The 27,652-nt window shown below is 55.2% G+C and overlaps 4 protein-coding genes and 1 long non-coding RNA gene across 7 annotated transcripts in view; 2 read left to right on the top strand and 3 right to left on the bottom strand.

Moving 5' to 3' along the window:
- Positions 1-22,592, top strand: part of LOC125327704 — a 95,335-nt gene extending 72,743 nt beyond the window's left edge. The window contains exons 10-13 of the mRNA XM_048307490.1: positions 19,455-19,557; positions 20,232-20,658; positions 21,698-21,822; positions 22,564-22,592. Of these exons, the coding sequence (XP_048163447.1) occupies positions 19,455-19,557; positions 20,232-20,401 (273 nt within the window). The 3' untranslated portion in view covers positions 20,402-20,658; positions 21,698-21,822; positions 22,564-22,592. The remainder of the gene's footprint in view (positions 1-19,454; positions 19,558-20,231; positions 20,659-21,697; positions 21,823-22,563) is intronic.
- Positions 1,069-7,836, bottom strand: LOC125327356 (mas-related G-protein coupled receptor member H-like). Its single transcript, XM_048306797.1, has 2 exons — positions 7,699-7,836; positions 1,069-2,317 (listed from the first exon to the last, which is right to left on the bottom strand). Exons 1-2 carry the CDS (start codon positions 7,702-7,704, stop codon positions 1,403-1,405), a joined length of 921 nt encoding a protein of 306 aa, XP_048162754.1. The 5' UTR covers positions 7,705-7,836; the 3' UTR covers positions 1,069-1,402.
- Positions 2,324-6,680, bottom strand: LOC125327335 (mas-related G-protein coupled receptor member H-like). The gene is made up of 3 exons (XM_048306774.1): positions 5,903-6,680; positions 3,215-5,122; positions 2,324-2,433 (listed from the first exon to the last, which is right to left on the bottom strand). The coding sequence occupies exon 2, from the start codon at positions 5,010-5,012 to the stop codon at positions 3,987-3,989; it is 1,026 nt and encodes a 341-aa protein (XP_048162731.1). The 5' UTR covers positions 5,013-5,122; positions 5,903-6,680; the 3' UTR covers positions 2,324-2,433; positions 3,215-3,986.
- LOC125327353 (mas-related G-protein coupled receptor member H-like) lies at positions 15,469-18,060 on the bottom strand. 2 transcript variants are annotated; one of them, XM_048306795.1, is made up of 3 exons: positions 17,601-18,060; positions 16,718-16,833; positions 15,469-16,417 (listed from the first exon to the last, which is right to left on the bottom strand). In XM_048306795.1, the coding sequence occupies exons 2-3, from the start codon at positions 16,721-16,723 to the stop codon at positions 15,803-15,805; spliced, it is 621 nt and encodes a 206-aa protein (XP_048162752.1). In that variant the 5' UTR covers positions 16,724-16,833; positions 17,601-18,060; the 3' UTR covers positions 15,469-15,802. The 2 variants fall into 2 exon arrangements, with proteins under 2 accessions (XP_048162752.1, XP_048162751.1); XM_048306794.1 differs by having other exon boundaries at positions 15,469-16,833.
- Positions 22,593-24,096: 1,504 nt separating the features above from the next.
- Positions 24,097-26,457, top strand: LOC125327421. Of its 2 annotated transcripts, none has more exons than XR_007204235.1 (2): positions 24,097-24,663; positions 24,755-26,457. It is a non-coding gene; the product is annotated as an uncharacterized LOC125327421 (long non-coding RNA). The 2 variants fall into 2 exon arrangements; XR_007204236.1 differs by having other exon boundaries at positions 24,758-26,457.
- Positions 26,458-27,652: the final 1,195 nt, after the last annotated feature.

The following is a 27,652-nucleotide window of genomic DNA, read 5'->3' on the forward strand; positions in this document are numbered from 1 at the left end:
TAGGATGTTTCACCTCACGTGTGTCTCCAAAGCCTGACTCACCCCCCACGGCTTTCCCTCTCACTTCCCTTTCCAGAAGCAGTGGAACGTTGGTTTCCCCTGGATTTGAGGCCATGGGAAAAGGAGGGACAACTTCCCCCCGAGTAAGAGATGGGGCTGCTGCCCAGCTCTCTCCCAGGAGGGATGAGGAGCTCTTGGCACTGTCAGCATCATCCCAACCACGGCAGGCAGCAGCCTTAGGAAGGGCTCTGCTGTGAGACAGGCACCTGCCCTCCTCAGACAAGGCAGGGACTTTAGAGTGGGAAAAAAGAAGGAAAGGAGCCCTTTTGGACACTGTTCAGCAGGGACAGGCTCTGCAGCAAAGCCCAGATATTATTCATTCACCACATTCTGGGGTCAGAGTTCCCACGTTGGGATGAAACAAAAGCAATAAATGCCAATTTCATGTAGGGGTGGTACCAAAATGGCAAAGACCAGCACAGCCTGGATTGTGGCTGAAGCTGCTGTGCAGAGTCGCTGTTCAGCTCCTCCTGAGGGTGGCCAGGTTCAGGATGGAGGTGCTGAAGGGCTTCCTTGGACATGGATGCTGGGGAACCAGAGGACGGCCCCGTTGTGCAGGACAGCAGCACAACCCCCTAATTTCTGTGCAATCCAATGGTCCAAGCTCCTGGTGACGTCAATTTCCACATTTCCAGCGGGTTTTGGTCACAGGCACAAGAGTTCAGTGGAGTTCACCTCTGAGCCTGCACTTTACTCAGAATGATTTCATTCTGGAATGAAGGAATGTGACAAATTCCCACTCCAAGAGGAAGGGAATGTTGCTGTCCCTGCCCAGCTCTGCAGCCCTACCTGGTGTCTCTTGCCATCACTGGGAATGCAGGGCCGGCTCTGCCGGCCAGAAGGGGAAGGATGCTCCGTGCCATCCCGAGCCCTCTCCTGCCATCCAGAGGCACCAGCCCCGCAGAGATTTGGGGAATCACCGCTGCCCCGTGCTGGCTGTGTCCCCAGGGCTTAACCTGTCCCACCCTGTCCGGGAAAGAGATCCCTCAAAACGCCATGAAACTCATCTGCTGAGCCAAAGGAAACGGAGTTTATTCCCTGGGGCGCAGAGGCAGTGAGGGTCATTCCATGGGGAATAGAGCCAGGGAACAGGACTGAGCCCGGCTGCACTGCTTGGAGCCACGTGGAGCCGGGAGGGAGGAGGAAATCCATGCTCCAATGTGCTCCTGGTGGAGCTTCCCTCCCACATTGCCCTTGGCACTGCCCCTGCTCCTTTCTCCTGCGGGATTACACCAGCACAGGGAGGGTGATCCCGTGGATATTTATGGATCAGTTGGCTCAAGGAATCCCTCAGTCACTGTCCTGGGGTCCTTCAGCAGTGCAGGGGAAGGGATCAACAGGCTCAGATCACCGAGTCCTTGGCCACAGCATTGCTGCTGGGAGTGTTTTCTTCTGGATCCTCAAAGAACCTCCGGAGAGAATTCCTGAGGGATCTCACAGAGCAGGGCCTCTTGTACATCCCTGCCAAGAAGTAGATTATGGGTTTGATGGTGCTGTGGATGCAGGCAAGCAGGAAAACAACCTGTCTTGACACACCGGTGTAACCGAGCTGCTGCAGGATATTCCAGAGGCTCTGGAGGAGAGTGAAGAGCGCAACGAGGAAGACAACGATGTCACGCCTCTTGGGTTGCTGCTGCTGGGAGCCACTCTTGGCCTTGATGAAAATGATTGATGTGGAAATGACCATGGGTGCACCACAGACGAGCAGGATGAGAGCGAACATGAAGATGAGAGCCACCCGGCAGTGCTCCTGCTTGTGTGATGGGCACAGGAATGTCACCGTGGGAATGGCAGTGATGAGAGCGAAGAAGGCCCAGAATTGGACCCTGTACACCACCCACAGCAGGCGCAGGGGAAGGTCACAGCGGCAGCAGAGCAGGCAGAGGCTGTCCATGTCTGATACGGCGCTGACATCTGTCAGCCGGAACAGCCCCCAGTAGTAGGAGACCATGGACAGCTGGAAAAGGAAACTCAGGTACATCAGGGGCATGATAGGAGAGCAGGACACGTCCTCCAGCAGGAAGAGCAGGGCGGAGGGGAGCGCGAAGAGGAGGAAGAAGAAGTCAGCGACAGCCAGGCTAAAAATGAAGAGAGCACTGCCGGTCATGACCATGAGCCGGAGGACAGCCCCGTTCCCAGCCAGCCCACAGAGGCAGATGAGCAGTGTCACACTGTGTATGGCCACGCTGGTGACATCTGTCTCACATGGATCATCTCCTTCGGTGGGTGAGGCCGAAGGTGGGAACACGGAGCTCACCTCCATGGATGGACACTGGGCAGGCGCTGGGATGTGGCCCCGGCTGTGGTCAGAGTGGATGGGCAGTCAGTGCTTGGAGAATCCAGGGATGGACCAAGCGGCTCCTCAGCAGCTCCCTGCAGAGGGAAGGATTCGGTGGAGAGAAGTGAGATGTGCAGGGGAGGAGGGTGGTGGGAATGGTGGAGTGGGAGAGGGAGGTGGGAGGGTTGGTCTGTTTGGCAGGAGACTGATAAATAAAATAGGAAATAAAAATATTCAGCTCCCCTGCAGTTGCTGAAAGACCAACCAGCCAAAAAGATAAAAGGATGTAAAAGTGTGCACACAGGATGATAAACGTGGCTGGAGGCAGTGCAGGAACAGATCAGGAGGCCTGCAGTGGTTCTGGGGCAGTTCTGTCGCAAGAAGCAACAGCGCATGGCCAAAGGAAAAGTTCAAGGCGAGGTCACCTTTAATAAGGCAGCACTCAGTGAATAGGAGCACCAGAGAGCCCTCCTGATGAACCTCCAGGATCATGAAAGGACTCCCAGGAGGAGGTGGATGCATGGAGATGAGTCCTAGGAAAGTGATGTTTATGTATCAGACAAGAGCCACGCCTTAATGCCTCTGTGTGTTTCTAATGGATAAAACCCCTGCTGTAAAGTCTCCCCACACACACAGAACAAGGAGAGATCCCCCTGTGTGTCCTGCACAGGTAAAGAATTCCTGCTTGCTCACGCTTCCCATTCTGTTAGAAAGTTTATTCTGGCTCATTTCGGTATTAAGATACAGACAGGATGCACAGGAAAAGAGGGGGTATCTGGGGAGGGCACTGCGGTCACCGGGAGAGGGTGGCAGGCACAGAGCAGCTGCAGGAGGAGAGGAAGGTGGGGCAGGGAGGAAGGAGAACATTCCACTGACCTGTTCAGTGTGGGGCAGCAGCAGGCACAGGGGCTCTGTCCCCATCAGCGGCGCTTCCTGGCTCCCCTTGCTCCTTTGGGATCCACATCCTAAAGCGGCTCCTCCCAGGCCAGGAACACGAAGGAGAAAGTGCCCAGATCACCAGGAGGTGCCACTGCTGTCCCACCAGCTCCTCCCCGTGCCCTGTCCTCGTGTTGCTCCCCAAGGCTCCGTGGGGTCATAGGGCAGTTGAAACCAGTTTTACAACTTTGGCTTTGTCAGAGCTCCACTTCCTTGAAGTTATCTATCTTGATTTTTTTTTCTTTACCACAAAGGAATTGACTTTTGTCAAAAAGGTCCACATGAAGAGTTTTGAAAATGGCTCCTCTTTTCCTCCTGGTTAGAAACACTCCTTCCCTGCAGAATGTCCCATTCTCCAACTGCCTTCCCTCTCCTGACAGGCTTCTACCTTTCCTCATTTCTCTTCCCTGAGGGGTGACGGTCCATCCAGCAGCAGAGGGATGCTGGTGGTCCTGGTGGCACTGGAATGCTGGCAGTGCTGGTGGGGCAGCTGGCTGCTTGTCTGAAGGAACCATGCCAGGGGGATTTTTGGGATCACAGTCGTGAGGGGCACAATCCCTTTGGGGGAACAGTGTTCTAGAAACCAGAAGGGAGGAGGAAAGCCATGCTCCAGTGTGCTCCCTGCAGAGCTTCCCTCCCGCATCGTCCTTGGCACTGCCCCTGCTCCCTTCTCCTGCTGGAATACAGTGCGGGAGGGTGATCCCGTGGATATTTATTGATCTGGTGGCTCAAGGAATCCCTCAGCCACTGCCCCTTGGTCCTCCATCGGTGCAGTTGAAGGGTTCAATGGGCTCAGGGCCCCCATGTCCATGGTGTCATCACTGCTGCAGGCCGTGTTTTCTTCTGACTCCTCGAAGACCTTCTGGAGGGATTTCCTGAGGGACTTCATGGAGCGCTGCCTCCAGCTCTTTGTTACAGAGAAGTAGATGAAGGGGTTGATGGTGCTGTGCATGCAGGCGAACAGGAGAATGACCTGGGAGGACACAGTGGTGTAGCCGAGCTGCTGCAGGAAATTCCAGACGCTAATGGGGAGAGTGAGGAGCATAATGAGGAAGACAATGATGTCGAGCCTCTGGAGTTGCTGCTGCTGGCAGCTACCCTTGAAATGGATGAAGAGGATTGCACTGGAAATGACCACGGATGGAGCAAAGACGAGGAAGCTGAGGATGTACAGGGAGATGAGAGCCCCCCGGCAGTGCTCGCGTTCCTGTGACTGGCACAGGGAAGTCACTGCGGAAATGGCAGCGATGACAGCGATGGACAGGGCCCAGAGCAGGGCACTCACCACCACCCATGACAGGTCCTGGGGAAGGTGGCAGAAGTACCCACGTGGGCAGAGGATGGACCTGCACCTCTCGATGCTGATGGCCGTCAGCCGGAACAGCCCTACGCTGTAGAACAACACGAACAGGAGGAAAAGGAAGCTAATGTATGCTGGGGGCATGATGGCAGAGCAGGACAAATCCTCCAGCAGGAAAAGCAGGGAAGAGGGGACCATGAAGATGAGGAAGAGGAAGTCGATAATGGCCAGGTCAAGGATGTAGGCAGTGATGGGTTTCATGGTGTCCCTCTTGATGTGGAAGCCGAGGAACCAGAAGACAGCCGCATTCCCGGCCACCCCACAGAGGCTGATGAGCAGCGTGAAACCGTGTATGGCCATGTCGGTGACACCTATCTCACACAGATCAGCTTCTCCCATGGGTGAGGCAGAAGGTGGGGACATGGAGCTCACCGCCATGGATGGACGCTGGGCAGGCGCTGGGATGTGGCCCCGGCTGTGGTCAGAGTGGATGGGCAGTCAGTGCTTGGAGAATCCAGGGATGGACCAAGCAGCTCCTCAGCAGCTCCCTGCAGAGGGAAGGATTCGGTGGAGAGAAGTGAGATGTGCAGGGGAGGAGGGTGGTGGGAATGGTGGGGTGGGAGAGGGAGGTGGGAGGGTTGGTCTGTTTGGCAGGAGACTGATAAATAAAATAGGAAATAAAAATATTCAGCTCCCCTGCAGTTGCTGAAAGACCAACCAGCCAAAAAGATAAAAGGATGTAAAAGTGTGCACACAGGATGATAAACGTGGCTGGGGCAGTGCAGGAACAGATCAGGAGGCCTGCAGTGGTTCTGGGGCAGTTCTGTCGCAAGAAGCAACAGCGCATGGCCAAAGGAAAAGTTCAAGGCGCGGTCACCTTTAATAAGGCAGCACTCAGTGAATAGGAGCACCAGAGAGCCCTCCTGATGAACCTCCAGGATCATGAAAGGACTCCCAGGAGGAGGTGGATGCATGGAGATGAGTCCTAGGACAGTGATGTTTATATATCAGACAAGAACCACGCCTTAATGCCTCTGTGTGTTTCTAATGGATAAAACCCCTGCTGTAAAGTCTCCCCACACACACAGAACAAGGAGAGATCCCCCTGTGTGTCCTGCACAGGTAAAGAATTCCTGCTTGCTCACGCTTCCCATTCTGTTAGAAAGTTTATTCTGGCTCACTTGGGTATTAAGATACAGACAGGATTCAGAGGAAAAGAGGGGGTATCTGGGGAGGGCACTGCGGTCAGCGGGAGAGGGTGGCAGGCACAGAGCAGCTGCAGGAGGAGAGGAAGGTGGGGCAGGGAGGAAGGAGAACATTCCACTGACCTGTTCAGTGTGGGGCAGCAGCAGGCACAGGGGCTCTGTCCCCATCAGCGGTGCTTCCTGGCACCCCTTGCTCCTTTGGGATCCACATCCTAAAGCGGCTCCTCCCAGGCCAGGAACACGAAGGAGAAAGTGCCCAGATCACCAGGAGGTGCCCACTGCTGTCCCACCAGCTCCTCTCCGTGCCCTGTCCTCGTGTTTTTTCCCCAAGGCTCCGTGGGGTCATAGGGCAGTTGAAACCAGTTTTACAACTTTGGCTTTGTCAGAGCTCCACTTCCTTGAAGTTATCTATCTTGAATTTTTTTTTTCTTTACCACAAAGGAATTGACTTTTGTCAAAAAGGTCCACATGAAGAGTTTTGAAAATGGCTCCTCTTTTCCTCCTGGTTAGAAACACTCCTTCCCTGCAGAATGTCCCATTCTCCGACTGCCTTCCCTCTCCTGACAGGCTTCTACCTTTCCTCATTTCTCTTCCCTGAGGGGTGACGGTCCATCCAGCAGCAGAGGGATGCTGGTGGTCCTGGTGGCACTGGAATGCTGGCAGTGCTGGTGGGGCAGCTGGCTGCTTGTCCGAAGGAACCATGCCAGGGGGATTTTTGGGATCACAGTCGTGAGGGGCACGATCCCTTTGGGGGAACAGTGTTCTAGAAACCAGAAGGGAGGAGGAAAGCCATGCTCCAGTGTGCTCCCTGCAGAGCTTCCCTCCCGCATCGTCCTTGGCACTGCCCCTGCTCCCTTCTCCTGCTGGAATACAGTGCGGGAGGGTGATCCCGTGGATATTTATTGATCTGGTGGCTCAAGGAATCCCTCAGCCACTGCCCCTTGGTCCTCCATCGGTGCAGTTGAAGGGTTCAATGGGCTCAGGGCCCCCATGTCCATGGTGTCATCACTGCTGCAGGCCGTGTTTTCTTCTGACTCCTCGAAGACCTTCTGGAGGGATTTCCTGAGGGACTTCATGGAGCGCTGCCTCCAGCTCTTTGTTACAGAGAAGTAGATGAAGGGGTTGATGGTGCTGTGCATGCAGGCGAACAGGAGAATGACCTGGGAGGACACAGTGGTGTAGCCGAGCTGCTGCAGGAAATTCCAGACACTAATGGGGAGAGTGAGGAGCATAATGAGGAAGACAATGATGTCGAGCCTCTGGAGTTGCTGCTGCTGGCAGCTACCCTTGAAATGGATGAAGAGGATTGCACTGGAAATGACCACGGATGGAGCAAAGACGAGGAAGCTGAGGATGTACAGGGAGATGAGAGCCCCCCGGCAGTGCTCGCGTTCCTGTGACTGGCACAGGGAAGTCACTGCGGAAATGGCAGCGATGACAGCGATGGACAGGGCCCAGAGCAGGGCACTCACCACCACCCATGACAGGTCCTGGGGAAGGTGGCAGAAGTACCCACGTGGGCAGAGGATGGACCTGCACCTCTCGATGCTGATGGCCGTCAGCCGGAACAGCCCTACGCTGTAGAACAACACGAACAGGAGGAAAAGGAAGCTAATGTATGCTGGGGGCATGATGGCAGAGCAGGACAAATCCTCCAGCAGGAAAAGCAGGGAAGAGGGGACCATGAAGATGAGGAAGAGGAAGTCGATAATGGCCAGGTCAAGGATGTAGGCAGTGATGGGTTTCATGGTGTCCCTCTTGATGTGGAAGCCGAGGAACCAGAAGACAGCCGCATTCCCGGCCACCCCACAGAGGCTGATGAGCAGCGTGAAACCGTGTATGGCCATGTCGGTGACATCTATCTCACACAGATCAGCTTCTCCCATGGGTGAGGCAGAAGGTGGGAACACGGAGCTCACCTCCATGGATGGACGCTGGGCAGGCGCTGGGATGTGGCCCCGGCTGTGGTCAGAGTGGATGGGCAGTCAGTGCTTGGAGAATCCAGGGATGGACCAAGCAGCTCCTCAGCAGCTCCGTGCAGCGGGAAGGATTCGGTGGAGAGAAGTGAGATGTGCAGGGGAGGAGGGTGGTGGGAATGGTGGGGTGGGAGAGGGAGGTGGGAGGGTTGGTCTGTTTGGCAGGAGACTGATAAAATAAAATAGGAAATAAAAATATTCAGCTCCCCTGCAGTTGCTGAAAGACCAACCAGCCAAAAAGATAAAAGGATGTAAAAGTGTACACACAGGATGATAAACGTGGCTGGAGGCAGTGCAGGAACAGATCTGGAGGCCTGCAGTGGTTCTGGGGCAGTTCTGTCACAAGAAACAACAGCGCATGGCCAAAGGAAAAGTTCAAGGCGAGGTCACCCTTTAATATGGCAGCACTCGGTGAATAGGAGCACCAGAGACCCCTCCTGATGAACCTCCAGGATCATGAAAGGACTCCCAGGAGGAGGTGGATGCATGGAGATGAGTCCTAGGAAAGGGATGTTTATGTATCAGACAAGAGAGCCACGCCTTAATGCCTCTGTGTGTTTCTAATGGATAAAAACCCCTGCTGTAAAGTCTCCCCCCACACACAGAACAAGGAGAGATCCCCCTGTGTGTCCTGCACAGGTAAAGAATTCCTGCTTCTTCAGGCTTCCCATTCTGTTAGAAAGTTTATTCTGGCTCATTTTGGTATTAAGATACAGACAGGATGCACAGGAAAAGAGGGGGTATCTGGGGAGGGCACTGCGGTCAGCGGGAGAGGGTGGCAGGCACAGAGCAGCTGCAGGAGGAGAGGAAGGTGGGGCAGGGAGGAAGGAGAACATTCCACTGACCTGTTCAGTGTGGGGCAGCAGCAGGCACAGGGGCTCTGTCCCCATCAGCGGCGCTTCCTGGCTCCCCTTGCTCCTTTGGGATCCCACATCCTAAAGCGGCTCCTCCCAGGCCAGGAACACGAAGGAGAAAGTGCCCAGATCACCAGGAGGTGCCACTGCTGTCCCACCAGCTCCTCCCCGTGCCCTGTCCTCGTGTTGCTCCCCCAGGCTCCATGGAGTCACGGGGGGAGTCAGAAATTGCGACTTTAGGTACGTCCACTTCCTGGGCGTTATTTGTCTTGGCATTTTTTTGCTACAGATGAAGTGGCTTTTGTCAGAAGCCGCACATGAACAATTTTGCAAACGGCTCCTCCTTTCCTCCTAGTTAGAAACACTCCTTCCCTGCAGAATTTCCCATTCTCCGACTGCCTTCCCTCTCCTGACAGGCTTCTACCATTCCTCGTTTCTCTTCCCTGAGGGTCATGGTCCCTCCAGCAGCAGAGGGATGCTGGTGGTGCTGGTGGCACTGGAATGCTGGCAGTGCTGGCTGTGCCGGCAGTGCTGGTGAGGCAGGTGGGGTGCTTGTCAGAAGTAATTCACATTCCAGGAATAGCTCTGGGATCATTGCCCAAACCTTTCCCAGGCCCAAGGAAGCAGAGCTGAGCTGCTCCCCATCCTATCTCCGTCCCATTCTCATTCCTGCTCTCCATCCCCAACCACACCCCGGCCCTCCATCCTCACCCCATCCCATCCCATCCCATCCCATCCCATCCCATCCCATCCCATCCCATCCCATCCCATGCCATCCCATCCCGCGGGTTTCCCGCCCGGCTGTTGCAGTGGGGATCCTGCAACACGCATATATCAAACCAGGAGTCCCGTGGAAAGGAAATATATACGGACAGACAGATTCTTGCTAGCTGTTTCAGAGATGTTTATTTCCCCAGCCGCATGGCCGGAGCTCTGCTCAGGAACTGTTCCAGTCACGGGACCAAGGGTCCTTCTGCCCGCGCAGGGAACACAAACCAACCAATGGAACGAGGCTGAGCAGGGACAGGGAAGCCCCGTGTCTGTGCCCTCAGGGCCCCTCTCCCAGGGCTACACGGCGGGGGAGGGACCCCAACACCTCACCCGTTGTTATTTTAATAAAAGGAGAATGAAAACAACTGGATAAACATAACAAGAACCGTTTCAAGACAAAACAAGCCACCCTCCTGAGTCTTTAAATGTCCAAACAGATTCTGTGGAACATCTTAGGACTGACAGAAGGGAGACAGAACTCTGAGCATGCTTTGTGGGGAAACTGAGGCAGGAGAGGGTTTAACTTCTTCCCTCCCCCTTTTCATCCCCCACTCGGCATTGGAAAGGGGATTTTTTGGGGAGAACAATTGGCAAAAGCATGGTTTTGTGAGGGAAACCATGGATGAAAAAAACGGATTGGGAATACACTGGGGGTAATAGGACATAGGGTAAAAGGGAAAGGTGGGATTAGGAAAGGGAAACTGTAGGGGGGGCTTACAATGGAGATACTGTCTAACATGACTACGATTTTTTGCATATATACTGCCTTTTACAGGAACACCATCAGGCCCAGTGACCTGCGATGCTTGTAACCCTTTTCTCCCTAGTACAATATTAAATTCCACCACCTCTCCATCTCCCAAGCTTGGGATCCATTTTTCAGGGTTATTCTTTTTAATAGCAGTTCTATGCACGAATATGTCTTGCTGGTTGTCACACCTTGTTATAAAACCCATAATTTTGCTTAACATTATACCATTTTACTATCCCTAAGGTCTTAGTTACTATGATCTTTTCCTTTTTCCGAGTGGCTGCTGTTTTCTGTCTCGCTGCGTCTTTGCTCTCTCCTTCGGTCGCTCCCGTGTTGGAATTGTCGGGGCTGCTGGTGCCTGCGCGCTCTTCCCGGGGTCGCGTTCGGGGCTGCGCGGGCCGGGCCGGGCCACGCCGCTCAGTTCTCCGTGCGTCGCCTCCTCTGGTCGCAGCTTCGCTGCCGATGCCAGGCGCTGCACCCACATCTCGGCCGGGCCCCCGAGCGAGGACTCCCCCGCGCCCTGCTCCAGCGCGCGTCTCGGCTGGGCGCGGCTCCGTTCCACCGCCGCCGCCGCCAGCCGCTGCCCGCGCGCCGCCCCTCTCGGCCGGGCGTTCCCGGGGCTCGCTCCACCACGTTGCTCTGCCTGGCCCTAGCAGGGCTTTGGGAGGCAGAGGGTGTGGGAACAGGAGCTTTGCCCACTGCCTTGGGGGAGTCTCTGATGTCCCAAAACCCAGCAGAGCAAGTGGTTGTGGTTTAACATCCCGTTCAAAGGAGATGCCAGGCCAGGAACGGGAATGGGCTGCAGAGCAGGGATGGTGCCCAGCAGAGGGGTGACTGTCCAGGGGGTCCCAGCAGTCCATCCCTGCTGCCCAGGTTTGGGATGAGCAGGCTGGTGAGTGTCCCTGTGCTTGCTCTGCAGGATGAGGAAGCCAGGCCTGCTGAGGAGGAAGATGAGGAGGTGTGTGAGGATGGAGACAGCGGCCACCAAAGGCTGGGGAAGGCACAGATCCAGGTAGGAGACGTTGCCTTGCGAGGAGAGGGACTTGTGTGTCCCGTTGGAATTTGGGGCGTGAGGCCAGTGGAACAAAGGGTTTGATTCCATTTTCTTACTTGGGTTTTCACGTGCCTTAAGAGAGCTTTGTGAAAATGTCATTATCCCTGATTGAGTCTCTGAAAAACAGGGATTGAAGCTTTCAGAAGGGGCCCAACCCTGCCTGCATGTATCCAAGTGCAGCCCACCCTCCCTGTTTTTGTGTACAGCTGGGATGAGCCCTCAGCTGCTGTTACTTGCCAGCTCAGCTTTTGGCTCCGGACTCATTCCCAGTCCCCATGAGCAGCTGGAGCTGTGCTGTCCCCAGCAGGTGCCTTTCCTTCCTTCCCTGCTGCACTTTGGCTTTTCGAGGGCTCTCTGGGGGGCTGAGGGAGAAGTTCTTTGTCATTCCAGGGCAGCATAAGCCCTGATCCCACTAAAAGCAGCAGGAATCATTTAATCCTTATTTTTGGATACACCTTTGGTGTTTTCTCTCTTTTGCTGACACTGTGTGGTGAAGCAGCAGCTCCCTGGAATAACTTTTATTTGTGAAACAATGAATTCCCTGCTGGAATCCCAGTCCCAGCCACCCAGATCCATGTGCAGTTTAACGCCTTACACCCTGACCAGGACAAGTTCCTGTCCTTAGACATGGAAAACGGGAAAACTCAGACTGGATTGGAGCCAGCAACCAGAATGGGGAGAGTGAGGCAGCGTGCTTGGCCCAGGCTGGGGCTGGTACAGGGGGTGTTCCCCATAGGATGACACCCGTGTGGAGCAGATCCTTCTCTTCCTTTGTCCAAAGTTCCATGGCAAAGGAGCGAAGAACCCACAAGTGGGGCCTGGAAGGAAAATGGTTCTGTTAAAATTAGGCAAAGAATGCACTAAGAAAAAAATGGACATCCTTTTTATGTATGAAAGAAAGTAGGGAAAAAACGTTGAAAAAGAGCTCTTTTATTTGGTGCTGCCTCTCATTTGTTATGGATAAAACCCTCTAGTGAGCAATCAGAACAGGAGTGGGAAAGCCAGGAGCCTTTGACTTCCACAGTGGACTTAATTTCCATGCTTAATTTCAACAATTTCTTCTCTTTCTCAGGACAGGAAAACCCACTTAACTCATCCCATCTTTGCCAAAAGCTTTGGTGTTTGAGCAGCCAAACCCAATGGGCTCTGGCCCCACCAGCCTGTACTGGAGGGCCCCTGGTCCTGCCTGTGGTGTGGGATGAATCCCCAATTGTCCCCAGAGGGGGCTGCCCTGGTCCCTGCAGTGCCCAGCACCTGAGACACAGAGAGAGCCCTGTCCACAGGGGCTCCTTGTCAGGAATGTGGCAGCAGCCCCAGGAGCAGGCTGGAGGGGAGAACTGGGGCTGTGTTTGAGACTGACCAGGTCAGCTCAGTGTTTACCTGTGGGGGGAGTTTGGCCCCCCACGCTGAGTTGAAGCAGGATCAGGGTGACAGATGCTGCATTTTGGGCACCCTGAGAGTTTCTCTCCCCCCTGGAGCTTTCCTGCAGGGATGGGGCAGGGCAGGGAGCAGAATTAACCCTGCACCTCCCATGGCCACTGCTGGCCTTTGTCTCTCTGTTGTGCCATCAGCCTGTGGGAATTTGCTGCTGCCGCTGCCACCCCACCTGGGGGCTGCGTGCTCCTGGCAGCCCTTCCCAGCCCCACAGCCGAGCTCCAGCGCTGCCTCCGGGCTGTGCTGGGAGAGTTTGCTGGGAATGTGCCTCATCCCTGGGAGTATCCTTTCCTTCCAGAGTGGATGGATGGAGCTTCTGGGCTTGTCAGCTTCAGAGTTTGCTTGCAAAAGTCACTGCAGGGAAGAATGACAAGGAGGTTTGTCAGAGTGCTGCTGTCAGACCCCACCTGCCAGTCTGGGCTTTGGCTTGGAGGTTGCTGTGTATTGGCCCTGCAGGGAATGAATGTCCCCTTCCCACCTCAGCCCAGCAGATCCCAAGGGCTCTTCCTGGAGTACTTATTCTTTGCTTCCCTTTGGGCTAACTTAATCTGCACCCTTCCATGAGCAATTCCTTGGCTTCTCCTGGAGAAAACCCCACGGCAGAGGCAGTGTGCAAAGGAGCCCAGAGCTGTGCTTGGAGCAGAGAGTGCTGAGAGCTGCGTGTGCCTCTGCTGCCCCAGGCTGGCAATATCCCCATGGAACAGACTGGGCAGATGGGATTAGAGGGAGCACAATCCCTTCCTGGAAGAGGTTTTCTCCTGTGCAGATCAGGCACGGGGCAGGAAGGGAACTTTGGAGATCAGCTGCTTTCCCCCAGAAAGCATCACTCACATCAGCATGGATGACATGACCTGTGCCCACTGCTCACCATGCACCCAGCCAGAATCAAGAGCAAAGGTTGGTTTGGGTGTGAGCACTTGAAATAACTTTGGAAGAGAAGAAATCACCTTTTGCTGCTTCTTTCTTTCTTTTGGATGCTGGGATTGTCTCTGTGGACATGTGTAGCGGGTTGGGTTTGAAACCGGGCAGAAACACCAATTTAGTGTAGTGGTTTGGCCCAAAATATTCATTACTGTTTATCTGCTGTGAGATAAGAATTAGGAGAAATGCAAAGCAGGCACCAAACTTGAAAGAATATAAAGAAGTTTATTTAACAGACCTAAAAGAGGAAAAAAAAAATTACACCACACCTTCAGCACTCTCCTCCTCCCCCCACCTTCCTCCCTTCTCCCACTGACAACGTAAGAAGACAACCCTTGAGATGTTCAGTCTGTTTGCCACTTCCATAATAACCTTGTTCAGTCCATTTAGGAAGAGGAGTCTCTCTGCTCACATGTGAGTCCCTTCCCCCAACTTTCAGCTTTTCCCGCAACTGCTTTCGAGGGTCCACTCTTGAAGGTTTTTGGGGTACAATTTTAAGGTTGAGCCGTTCAGAACCAAAAACAGAGGCCCTTCTCCTTCCCGGGGAGCAAAGGGTCTTCCTCATCTTCATCTTTAGGACTATCTCTGGGAGCATCTCTAGGAACTGAGGTTTTCTCCTTTCCCGTTGGGAGCAAAAGTCCTTATCTGGTCCACCTCTCCCTGTCCAAACTTCTCATGAAATTACAGCTGCGTCAGCATCTGCCTATCTCAGCGCAGGTGCTTTTGCTCACGAGTTGAACGCTCCACCCCCCAGATCTTCATGAAATTACAACGGGATACTCTGATATATCATAGCTTCACAACAGAATTTCAGCTTTAAGCATCTCCTCTCTCTCTTCCCTCAGGTTTTCAGCTCTTCACAGCAATAAAAGGGTTAATCTCACCTCGGCCTTGCAGCTTTGCAGCTGGAATGTTGAATGTTTTTTATCGAAGTGCAGAGGGCAGAGAGCTAAGCTGCTCTGGCTGCCCATGGCAAAGCAGTGGGGGGGGGGGGGGGGGGTTCCATGGATGGAACAGGGCCATCGGCTCCAGGATTGCCGTGGCCCGGCCCAGCCTGGCCTGAGCTGGGCCTGGCCAGGCCCGCTGGCCCCTGCACAGGGCCCATAGCCACCTGTCCCAGCACCAGAAACCAGAGAGAGCTTGGAGAGGGAGTTTGTCTATTCTTAAGTGTGGATCACAGCGGTGGTCACAACTTTAAGTGGCTTAAAGAATTGTCCATATTCAAACTGGCTGCTGATAGGTTCTATCAGGTCCCAGAGGAAGCTGTAAGCACCCCTTAGCAAGGGACATCCCTTCCGAGACTGTGCTTGCTCACCTATGACAGGGTAGTACCAAAATGGCAAAGACCAGCACAGCCTGGATTGTGGCTGAAGCTGCTGTGCAGAGTCGCTGTTCAGCTCCTCCTGAGGGTGGCCAGGTTCAGGATGGAGGTGCTGAAGGGCTTCCTTGGACATGGATGCTGGGGAACCAGAGGACGGCCCCGTTGTGCAGGACAGCAGCACAACCCCCTAATTTCTGTGCAATCCAATGGTCCAAGCTCCTGGTGACGTCAATTTCCATATTTCCAGCGGGTTTTGGTCACAGGCACAAGAGTTCAGTGGAGTTCACCTCTGAGCCTGCACTTTACTCAGAATGATTTCATTCTGGAATGAAGGAATGTGACAAATTCCCACTCCAAGAGGAAGGGAATGTTGCTGTCCCTGCCCAGCTCTGCAGCCCTACCTGGTGTCTCTTGCCATCACTGGGAATGCAGGGCCGGCTCTGCCGGCCAGAAGGGGAAGGATGCTCCGTGCCATCCCGAGCCCTCTCCTGCCATCCAGAGGCACCAGCCCCGCAGAGATTTGGGGAATCACCGCTGCCCCGTGCTGGCTGTGTCCCCAGAGCTTAACCTGTCCCACCCTGTCCGGGAAAGAGATCCCTAACTCATCTGCTGAGCCAAAGGAAACGGAGTTTATTCCCTGGGGCGCAGAGGCAGTGAGGGTCATTCCATGGGGAATAGAGCCAGGGAACAGGACTGAGCCCGGCTGCACTGCTTGGAGCCACGTGGAGCCGGGAGGGAGGAGGAAATCCATGCTCCAATGTGCTCCTGGTGGAGCTTCCCTCCCACATCACCCTTGGCACTGCCCCTGCTCCTTTCTCCTGCGGGATTACACCAGCACAGGGAGGGTGATCCCGTGGATATTTATGGATCAGTTGGCTCAAGGAATCCCTCAGTCACTGTCCTGGGGTCCTTCAGCAGTGCAGGGGAAGGGATCAACAGGCTCAGATCACCGAGTCCTTGGCCACAGCATTGCTGCTGGGAGTGTTTTCTTCTGGATCCTCAAAGAACCTCCGGAGAGAATTCCTGAGGGATCTCACAGAGCAGGGCCTCTTGTACATCCCTGCCAAGAAGTAGATTATGGGTTTGATGGTGCTGTGGATGCAGGCAAGCAGGAAAACAACCTGTCTTGACACACCGGTGTAACCGAGCTGCTGCAGGATATTCCAGAGGCTCTGGAGGAGAGTGAAGAGCGCAACGAGGAAGACAACGATGTCACGCCTCTTGGGTTGCTGCTGCTGGGAGCCACTCTTGGCCTTGATGAAAATGATTGATGTGGAAATGACCATGGGTGCACCACAGACGAGCAGGATGAGAGCGAACGTGAAGATGAGAGCCACCCGGCAGTGCTCCTGCTCGTGTGATGGGCACAGGAATGTCACCGTGGGAATGGCAGTGATGAGAGCGAAGAAGGCCCAGAATTGGACCCTGTACACCACCCACAGCAGGCGCAGGGGAAGGTCACAGCGGCAGCAGAGCAGGCAGAGGCTGTCCATGTCTGATACGGCGCTGACATCTGTCAGCCGGAACAGCCCCCAGTAGTAGGAGACCATGGACAGCTGGAAAAGGAAACTCAGGTACATCAGGGGCATGATAGGAGAGCAGGACACGTCCTCCAGCAGGAAGAGCAGGGCGGAGGGGAGCGCGAAGAGGAGGAAGAAGAAGTCAGCGACAGCCAGGCTAAAAATGAAGAGAGCACTGCCGGTCATGACCATGAGCCGGAGGACAGCCCCGTTCCCAGCCAGCCCACAGAGGCAGATGAGCAGTGTCACACTGTGTATGGCCACGCTGGTGACATCTGTCTCACATGGATCATCTCCTTGGGTGGGTGAGGTGGGAGGTGGGAACACGGAGCTCACCTCCATGGATGGACGCTGGGCAGGCGCTGGGATGTGGCCCCGGCTGTGGTCAGAGTGGATGGGCAGTCAGTGCTTGGAGAATCCAGGGATGGACCAAGCGGCTCCTCAGCAGCTCCCTGCAGAGGGAAGGATTCGGTGGAGAGAAGTGAGATGTGCAGGGGAGGAGGGTGGTGGGAATGGTGGGGTGGGAGAGGGAGGTGGGAGGGTTGGTCTGTTTGGCAGGAGACTGATAAATAAAATAGGAAATAAAAATATTCAGCTCCCCTGCAGTTGCTGAAAGACCAACCAGCCAAAAAGATAAAAGTATGTGGAAGTGAGCACACAGGATGATAAACGTGGCTGGGGCAGTGCAGGAACAGATCAGGAGGCCTGCAGTGGTTCTGGGGCAGTTCTGTAACAAGAAGCAACAGCGCATGGCCAAAGGAAAAGTTCAAGGCGAGGTCACCTTTAATATGGCAGCACTCAGTGAATAGAAGCACCAGAGAGCCCTCCTGATGAACCTCCAGGATCATGAAAGGACTTCCAGGCGGAGATGAGTCCTAGGAAAGTGATGTTTATGTATCAGACAATAAATATGTTTGAATGCCTGTGTGTGGTTATAATGGATAAAAACTTTGCCATAAAGTCTCCCCACACAGAGAACCAGGGAGAGATCCTCCTGTGTGTCCTGCACAGGTAAAGAATTCCTGCTTCCTCACACTTCCCATTGTGTTAGAAAGTTTGTTCTGGCCCATTTTGGTATCAAGATGCAGAATTGAAGAGCAGGGAGGAGCAGGGAAGAGCTGGGGAGGGCACTGCGGTCACCGGGAGAGGGTGGCAGGCGCAGAGCAGCTGCAGGAGGAGAGGAAGGTGGGGCAGGGAGGAAGGAGAACATTCCACTGACCTGTTCAGTGTGGGGCAGCAGCAGGCACAGGGGCTCTGTCCCCATCAGCGGCGCTTCCTGGCTCCCCTTGCTCCTTTGGGATCCACATCCTAAAGCGGCTCCTCCCAGGCCAGGAACACGAAGGAGAAAGTGCCCAGATCACCAGGAGGTGCCCACTGCTGTCCCACCAGCTCCTCTCCGTGCCCTGTCCTCGTGTTGCTTCCCCAGGCTGGGTGGGGTCACGGGAGAGTCGTAAATTGTGACTTTGGGTACGTCAGAGCTCCACTTGCCCGGAGTTTTTATCTTGCGGCTTTTTGCTACAGAGGAAGTGGCTTTTGTCAGAAGCCCCACATGAACAATTTTGCGAAGGCTCCTGATTTCCCCCTGGTTAGAAACACTCCTTTCCTGCAGAATGTCCCATTCCCCAACTGCCTTCCCTCTCATGACAGGCTTCTACCATTCCTCATTTTTCTTCCCTGAGGCGTCATGGTCCCTCCAGCAGCAGAAGGATGCTGGTGGTGCTGGTGGCACTGGAATGCTGGCAGTGCTGGCAGTGCTGGTGAGGCAGCTGGCTGCTTGTCAGAAGTAATTCCCATTCCGAGAACAGCTCCAGGATCATTGCCAAAACCTCCCCCAGGCCCAAGGAAGCAGAGCTGAGCTGCTCCCCATCCCATCCCATCCCATCCCCATCCCATCCCATCCCATCCCATCCCATCCCATCCCATCCCGCAGGTTTCCTGCCCGGCAGCCTCTTCCCACCTTGAAGCGCTGCCCGTCGGGCTCTGCTGCTCTCCAGTGCGGACATTTGGGATCGGCAGCATCCAGAGCCTTCCTGACCCCTCCTGACCCCTCGCACACGCCCAGACCCCCCCGGGGCCGCCTTCCCCCCGACAGCCCCGCTCCTGCCCCGCTCCAGCCGGGACCAGGCACATCTTTGCCGTGGCACTCCCGGAGCAGCCGGGGCCGTGCTGAGCCCCTGGGCCATCCTGCCCGTGCCGCCTGTGCCGGTGCCAGCCCAGCTCCGGGCACTCGGGACCATGGGTGCTCCAGGCAGGTGAATGTGGCCTAGGAACAGCTCTGTGGTCAAGGGAGCAGCAGAGGAACTGAAGGATGCTCTTCCCCGGCACAGCTGCTGCTTTGTGCTCTGGGGCAGCGCTGCCGCTGCTGGGCTTCCTCGGGGAAAACAGCTCCTTTAGGATGGGCTTTGCTGCAAAGCTTTCCCTGAGCTGGGTGTCTGCAAGAGGCAGAGTCGGGATACCAGTGTCAGGAGTTTTCCATGGTTTCCGGCCTCTTGGACACAGCACGTTCCGGGCAATTTGCCAGCGTGAGGCAGAGCAAAATGGGTGCAAGTGGACCCTGCAAATGCAGTTCAGGCAGACGTTGATCTTTTAACTTTTCCATGGCAGGTGCGAATTCTGGGGCATTTGGGAGTCTGCCTTGACTTGCAGGGACTGAAGGGTTTAGGTGTGGAATTGTTTGGCCAGCTTGCTCCAAGGCATGGTGTACTTCTGGAAGTGCCCCACAGCTCCCAGGCCCGAGGGGCTGCTGGCTGGGTGCTGGTTCTGCTCTGCCCTGGGAACTGGGAGCCCCTGGGAGGGCTGGGGGTGACACCTGCACATGGGCTGGGGAAGCCTGAACTGGGATGGTTTCCCCCCCTGACGTTGGGTACCGAGGCACTAGGAAAGCCCAGGGCTCCAGGATGTTTGAATGTATCTAAAGGTACACCTGGACCTTTGCCCTGTGCAACTCTTGAGTTTCTGCCGACTCTCCTGAATTGAGGCTACTGAGGGCGGTGGAAGATAATTTGTCTCGTTCTGTGCTTCTCTGTTGTTTTTAGCTCCTGCTTGAATTTGAACATAACCTTTTCCTCTCAAGGTCACCGGCGAGCCTGGGACAGGACCTGAGCCAGAGCTTGTTGGGCCCTGGCAGCGAGAGGCTAGCAGCAAATGGTGCTGGAGAGTTTTTGGGAGCGCTGTGGGTGAGTCTCGTTTGGTGCTGCCCTTTGTTCCTGGGGGGCACTGGCGGAGCGCGCTGGGGCCGCGCCACATCGGTGCCCAGCTGGGCGCAGGCGCTTGCCCCTTGCAGCCCTGGTGGGTGAGAGCTGCACCTACCCTGCTGCTGGCACAGGAGGCAGAGCTGGGCCAGGGCAGCTGCTCCGCTGCGTGGGTGCAGAACTCGCGGGTTCCTCTCTCTCCCCGGGGCGCTCCGGCTGCTGCAGCTCTTTGGCCCAGGCCCCTGAGAGGCGCTGGGCTATTGCTGGCCCATGGCTCCCAGAGGTGCCCGTGTGTGGAGGGCCAGGGCGCTGTGCTGGGTCCGGGCAAGGTTTTGGCTGTGACATGGCCGGTGCCCGTGAGATGGGGGTGAACTCTCAGCACAGGAGTTCATTGGGTTAGTTGTTTGCCTGAGGAAAATGTCCACTGAATTAGTTGGAGCCCTCAGATTTCGATGAACCTTTTTTCTAGAGTTAATGACTCCATAGAAGTAAACCAAGTAATTGAATCAGTGTGGCACAAATTTCAGGAGCAGTTTGGGATATGCAGCTGCACCTGATTATGTTGGGCAGGCTGGTGGGAAGGGCTTTCTCCCAGGCCTGGGCATCCTCAAGACACCTCAAGGATGGTTTTTAAACATTTGTTGTCTTTTGTTTCCCAGCCCAGGGCCAAGCTGGAGAAAAGGTAGAGAGAGTGGCAAGTGGGAGTCCCATGTTTAGATCTGCCTTTGGATTCCAGTTCCTCCCGGGGGGTCTGTGCTGCTCAAAGTACAAAGGAAGGAGATGTTGGAGTACCTGTTTGTTCCCCTGTGGAGCTTGGAAGAGATGCTGAGGGTGAAATTCCAGGGAAGCTGCGCTTGCAGAGCGACTGGAGTGCGAAGCAGTGGCAGCTGTTTGCCGTGGGCCGGTTTCCCCCCTTCGCTTGGGTTCCCTGCTGCTCCTGGGAATCCCTCAGCACCTTTGCTTTTGCAAGTGCTTTGCTGAAGGGTTTCTGAATGTGGCAGTGAGCTTCTCTGTTCCTGTTTCTATGGAGGATCTGTTTCAGGAAATGTCTCCTTATCTGGATGGATTCACAAGTTCCTGTTAAAGGTTAATTGCAGTGAAGAAAAGGAAAAGAAGCCAATAGCCTGGACTGGGATGCCCCAGGCCCCTGCCGAGCACAGGGGTTGTTGCTGGGTGTTTATTCTCCAGTCCTGTGTGCTCAGGCCTTGTTCTGAACGGCTCAGCCATAAATGCCACTGCAGGAAGAACAGGAAATCCCACTGTTCCTGTGGAGCGTTTGTCTGCACTGACTTTGTGCTGCAGCCTGAACCGTGTCCTAAATGTTAGGTTTGAATTAATGCAGATGGTCCAGGATTGTGTGTTCAGAGTTGCTGGTTTAGGCATGGCCAGGTCTGGATTTGCATTTGTGGGCACTGAGTGTTCCTTGTGTCAGCTTTAGGTCTGGATTGGTGGGAATTGTCGGAGAAAAGAGAAGGGAACTGAAATGCACAGCTCTGTTCTTGGAGAAATGATCAGGATGGGAGAAAAGAGGGTGTGGAACTGCTGGGAGCTCCTGGAGTGAGGGAAAGGATGCAAGAGGTGGAAACAAAAGCTGTGGAACAAAGCCAGAAAAGGGGGCAGAGCAGGGCAGTCACCACGGAGGGGGAAAGAGGGAAAGAATCCCTGCTCCAGGAATGCAGCAGAGGCCAGCAGAGGATCATTTGGCATCCACTGCTCTCAGTGGGATTCTAATAAGGAAGGTCCAAGGGAATGATTTGTTTGTTCTTAGGTTTGGAATGAAAGGTGCTCTTGCAGAGGGGAATATTCACCTGTTAAAATTCTGTGGGATAAAGGAAAAGAGGGAGGCAGCAGCTGGGGAATGAACGGGTGGATTTTTGGTGGATACAGGCAAAGGCATGAGAAGGGGCTCTTAGGTAAAATACACTTCATGGGTAGCACCAGGAAAAGCTCCAGCTGCCCATTTTCCCAAGCTCTGACATTCCAGAGGAGTAAACAGTGGTCAGCACATCAATTTGTCTATTCCTTGGATGCCCAGGGCTTTGTTGGGAAGAGGTGACACTTGGAAAGGAATAAATCCAGGGATGTAATTCCTGATAGTGAGGCCCTGGTTTTGATATCCTTCCAGCACCCAAACACAACAGAGGGAATCCTGGAGGAGGTGGAAAACGCTGTCACTCCATCAGTGGAATTCCTGGGCAATGGAAAGCAGCAGAAGCAGCAAGAACAGAGTTGGAAGCAGGCTCCAGCCGGGTAAGGCAGACACCAAATCCTTTGGAATTAGAAGTGGGCAGGGGTGGGAAGAATTAATTCTTACATTTGTAGCCCATGGATTCCTGAGCAGGATCCTGGCAGGGAAGACTGCAGGGATCAGACTGGGGACTGTTCCCAGCTGGGGGCAGCGAGCCTTGGAATTGGCTGAAGGGAAGAAAGAGGGATCCTTTGAGCACAAGGATCAGCTGTCAAATGCGGAGATGGCATCAGACAATTCCTGGGGAGGGTTTAGTTCCTGGGCCAAATCCATCTCCTGCCTTGTGAAGGAGCTCAGAGATCTGGGAAGAGCCCAAGCAACGCAGGGAATGCACTGGCAGATAAAACTGCCGGGGAACGGTGGGGAAAAGCATCCGAACAGGGGGCCTCGTTTTGTACAGGAACGGTACAAAAAATGTCCAAAAGAGCAGGAATCCAATGGGATTTTACGTATTCCTCGGAGGCTACAATCCAGTGGGAAGGCTGAGAGAAGGAAGCAAAGCCTAAAAAGGCAAATGAGCCAAATCTGCCCAAAGCCTCCAATGGCCACATTCCCTGGCATTGCTGAGGACTTCAGCCGAGCTCCAGGCAAAAGGTGAGCCCCTATGGAATCCTTTCTGGGAGACCATATCCAGCTGGGACCCTTCCTGGAGAAGGCCATGGGATATGGGTTATGCCAGGTCCAGAGAATATGTCATTTCCTTGGAAAAACACTTGGATCACTGCATCACTTTCTTGTTTTAGGCTCACCAGTCAGCCGGGCTATCCAAGTCCATCCTCCCCAGCGGGGAGAGCCGGGAGCACATCCGGCCATGGAGAATTTCTGGGAGAGCCCTGGAGAAGAAAGAAGGCTCCAGCTTCACAGATCTGTGTCATAACCCATCCTGTCGGCCGCTCCTGTTTGATCCCGGTGCATTTGTCCTCTTGGATTCAACCTGAGCAGCGCTAATTGCTGGCAATGAAGCAGCCTTTGGTACTTCTTTTCCACGAAACCTCTCCATCCTGCCCTTCAATCCTGTTGCAAACACGGGGAAAACCCAAAACTCCATTTTTTCCCCTCTCCCCTTCACTTTTTCTCCTCTTTTCCTGCCAGGCTTTGGGCTATCCAGGCTTGCATGTGGATTAGGCAGAGCACCCTGTAAGCTCAGCTCCAGGTGGGATTGCAGCAATGTTGGAAGCACCAGGGATTCTCCCAAGGTTTGATGTGAGGAGCTGCCTCTTGGGAGGGGCTGGGATTTTGTGCATTTCTGGGGTTTTTTCTCCTGTTTGCCTTTTGGGCCGCCTCAGAGAAAAGGCTGAAAACTGAAGAAACAGAAGGGGGTTCCCAAATTCCTTTCCAGCCCTTCAGAGGAGGCACAAATCCACGTGGAGCTGAGGAAAGGGATGTGAGGAGAACGGCAATAATGGAGCCTTGGGACTCTGCACTTCATTCTTTTCACGTGTTTGGAGGTGCAGGAAATGCCAAACCCCACAGGAATTCTGTGTCTGTAACATCGGGTGCAACCTTTTGAAACCCAAGTGCTCAGAGTGGGGTTTTCCCAAGGGTAAATCCCGATGTGACATGGCAAAGCTTCAGTGAGGATTTCTAGGCTTGACTGCACAGCTTTTGGGAAAGCTCAGTAGGCAAACAAGATCAGATTTCTGTCGGATTTGGATCAAACGTGGCGTTTAAATCTGGGACAGCTCAGCTCCCCGGGTGGGAAAGTGCTTGGAGTAGCCGAGAGCTGAGCCGTTGTTGAGAATTCCAAGCGTTGTGTCCTTACGCTCCTTAATACGGCGTTTAAATAATTGATCCTGAATGGAGCCAGTATCAGAGGGATTTGTTAGAGGGGCAGGGATGTTTTTGCACCTGGCAGTGTGTCGGGATAGTCAAGACTCCTTATGTCGGAATTAATTGGTCTTCCTTCTTTTCCCTTTTGTTCTTTCTAGCTTGTGGCTGAGTGGGGAGAATATTTGGGATAAAGAAACGAAATGCCCGAGGGAAGCTTCGTGTTCCCGTGGGGATGCTTTAGGCGCGTGCAGCTTCTGAGCTGCACCGAAACTTGAGGCTCCCACAGAAGCCTTCTGAAGCTGGAAGGGCCGGGGAAGAGAATTCCAGGAGAGGTGTGGGAAGCGCTTTCTGCCAGGTCTGGACAGCACCGAGGTGGGAATGACTTCAAAGTGTTCCTTGTCCCTGTCCTGTTCCCAGCCCAGGACAAAGTTGGTGTTCTCTGAGCGGCTGCGGTTCCCTGGATGTGGCAGGAGGAGGTCTCTGCCGGGGAGTGGGAGAAGTGTCCCTGCCCGGTGCCGTGTCCTTGGCGGGCAGAGAGCGCCGATCGTGGCAAGGGGGGTTTGTGAGTATGGGATCAATCCTGCCTACGGCGCTGACGGGAGAGGGAAGCTCTGGGGCAGAGTACGGAGAAACTCGGAATTTCAGGTGTGGCTTAACAGAAAGCTCAGGGTGCAAAAAAGGGGGTTTTGTGTGCCCAAATTGCCTCGAGACGGCTTTGCTGTCTGTTCTCTGCAATTGTGCCTTCTGAACACGAGAGCATTTCACTCGTGGTGCTGTGCCCAGCAGTTCTCACAGTGCTGGGAAACAGACGATGCTGAAACTGGAAGGAATTTGGCCGCGTAAAAACGAGCTGTTTGTTCTTCTCCGGTGCGAGGGCTTTGATGTTGGTTGGCAGTAAAGTTTCCTGGTTGTCTTCTCCTCCTCTTGCTCCCTCTCAAAGTCAGTGTAGGATTTCCAAAGAACCTGCAACAGAGAAACCTCTCATCGTGTTTGTTCCGGGCCCACGGAGACCCCGGCAGGGGAGGAGAAGGGGCGAAGGTGGAATTTCCCTGAGAGAAGGTTCGGAGATCGGGGTGCGTTCACTGGCGCCATGGGCTGGGATTGGGGCTGAGCGGCGCCGAACCCGGTGCGCATCATCCCCTCGGCTTTCCCCTCCTGTTTCAGCAGGGGCTTCATGGCCCTGCCCGGAGACAGATGTTAATTAGTGAGTGCCGGGCCCAGCCGTGACAGCAGCAGCTTCTGTTCGAGCCGCTGCTTTACTGGCAGGTTCGTCAGCCACCCTCTCTAATTAAAGTCCTGGCGTTTGTTCCTGATTTTCTTTCACTCTTCCGTCCAACTTTCCACCTCTTTTCTTCTCTCTGTCCAGTGTGTCTTTTGTGTTGCTTTCTTGACCTGTGTGCTCCCCATGCCATTCCCTTTCACTGCTTCACTCTCTCTTGTTTTTCTTTTAAGAAATAAATAATCTTTATTTAATGAACACCGCAGAGAGGAGAGGGGGGAGAAATGTTCCCCGACAGCTGTGAAGTTGAAGCAGGCAGCAGAGTTCCGTGGTAGGGATGTCCTGGTGTTCTTTTAAGAAATCCATACTGACCTTTATTTAATAAATTCTGCTCAATCCCTCTCCCTGTTCTGTCTCTCTGTGTCTCCCTCGCCGCCCGCATCTTTCTCTTTCCTTCTTTCTTGCTCTCCTTTTCCCTTTGTGCTGCAGTCTGACTGTATTTCTTTGTCCCTCTCGCTGTCCTTTTGCCTGTCCCTGTCTGCATCGGCTGCTCGGTCCCTCTCCCTCACGGTACCCTTCTCTTGGGAGCCCCTGTCCTGCTGCCCATCCCTCTCTTTGCCCATCCCTCTGCTGCGCCTTGCCCATCTTCCCCGCACGCCCCCGTGCCGCGCTCGTTTCCTCCCTCCGTCCTTGTTTCCCTCTCTGTCTCTGTATTATCCCTCTGTCTTTCCTGTGTGTTTACCGCTCCGTCTTTCTCTGTCCTTCTCCATGCCTCCCTGCTGTTCCTTTTTATTCTCGGTGGATCCGTCGTGCTCCCTGTGCCGTTGTTTCTCACGGGATCCTTCTGTCCCGTCCCCTGGCCCTGTTCTTTTTTAATCCCTCTCTGTCGTGCTGCCCATCGCAGGTGGGGGGTTTTTTTCAGTTTCATCCTGCAGCCTGCTCTTCCTTTTCCTCCTGTGTCCCCTCTGCTCCCGCTCCCTCTTTCTGCCTCTCCTGGTCTCTCCCCCCGTGCTCCCACCGCAGCGCTCGATGTGTCCGTGAGCGCAGGTTGGGATCCCGGAGCCGCGGCCTCGCGGGGGCAGCAGCGGCGCGGTAGGGAAGGGATGGGACAGCTCCTGCCCCTGCCCCGAGCGCAGGAGCGGAGCGGAGCCTGAGCGGGAGCCGCGGCAGCGTCGTGGGGCGCGCTGCCCCCGTGCCAGCCCGGGACAGCGGAGCTGGGGAGGGGCTCCGAGCCTTCTGGGGGCTGCCCCCCTTGGCTGTGCCTGCCGAGCCCCTTTCTGGGGGATGTTTGCATGGAAATGGCTTTATTAATGTGCCGTGCTGCTGTCCAGGGCAGTTTGTCTCGTTTTGTGCGTTCTTTGGGGTGAGGAAAAACGGCTGGGGGAGGGGGTGGAGACTCGGGGGCTCTGATGTCATTTGGGGCCCCCCAATGTCGCAGGGAGAGCCACGATGCGGTGGAGGAGCAGGTGAGTGGGGAATGAGGGGGGGCCAATGCTGGGTGACCTCCCCCAGAGGGGCCCAAAACTGCCAGAAAATCCACTGGGAGGGATGTGTGTGTGACAGTGTAAAATACTAAAAGCTGTTAAGTTCTTCATTTTTACAGCTATAGACAAATGCTGCTAATTTAGATGTAAATTCATTTTGAAATAAGCCAGCCCTCTCTCTCTACTCTGTCGCATACAGGAATAGAAGAGGCTGGGAATAGAGATCAGCAAGTTTTGAGAATAACGAGCCGGCGTTTTTCTCCAGGAAGGAAAGAAGCAAGTGCCTGGCCCCAGGAGCCGAGACGCTCGGGCTGCAGGAGCTGCAGAGCGCCCAGAGGCGGCTTTTGCCTCTGCTCTGTCCCTGCCCCCGGGCTGAGCTGGGCGGCGCTGCTGCCGCCCGGTGCCGGCTGAGCCGAGAGGGCGGCGGCCTCGGTGGCTGCCGAGCGTGGCAAGGGCAAGGAGCGGGAGCGAGCGGGGCTGGGTCTGTCAGCGGAGGGGAGGGGCGAAGGGCGGCTCGGAGCGCCGAGGGACAGGGCCGTGCGTGAGCGGGGCCACAGCTATGGAGAGGAGTGGGCGCCGTGCGGGGCGGCGACCGCGAGGAATGACAGCGCGGGGGGCGGGGCCGGTTTTGCCGGGCAGCAGAGGCGCGGTCCCTGCACGACACGGGGCGGGGAGCACTGGGCGCGCACGGTCAGAATAGAGATGCCCATGTGCCGCTCTCGAGAGGGCGGCTCGGAAAGGAAGGCGCAGTTGGGCGCTTTCGGGATGGCATAAGTGACGCTTTTTTAGCAGCTGCCAGGACCTTGCAGAAGGCGGGTGACACTTCCGCCACACTCAAGATGGCGGACGCGCTAGGACCCTTTGAGAGGCGTCCCTGCCGATGCCTGCCGCCGGTCGCGGAGCAGTCGCCCGCCTCCGGCGCCGCTGACCCCACCAGCCGTGTCCTCGCACCGGGAAGCACCGCGGAAAATCGCGCGGAAAGCGCGGGGCCGGCGTCGGAGTCAGGGCCGGATTCAGGCAGCCGAATAGACAGACGCCGTTGTGAGGCGGGGGGGGCCTTACCTGTACCACACTAAAAATGGCGGCCCAACCGGAAGTGGCTTCTGCCCGCACCCAAGATGGCGACGGGGGCGGAAGTCACATGTTTGCCACACCAAAGGTGGCGCTCCTTACGCTGCTTTTTTGACCTTCCCAAGATGGCGGCTCAAAGGCCTTCCGGTCCGTCTATTCGGCTGCCTGAACGCGACGCCGACGCAGACCCAGCGCTTTCAGCACAATTTTCTGTGGCGTTTCCCGCTATGCGGACACCGACTGTGGGGTCAGCGGCGCCTGGGGCAGGCGGGAGAATTCAGGCAGCCG

Source organism: Corvus hawaiiensis, chromosome 6 (genome assembly GCF_020740725.1).
Source record: "Corvus hawaiiensis isolate bCorHaw1 chromosome 6, bCorHaw1.pri.cur, whole genome shotgun sequence".
NCBI classification, from domain to species: Eukaryota; Metazoa; Chordata; class Aves; order Passeriformes; family Corvidae; genus Corvus; species Corvus hawaiiensis.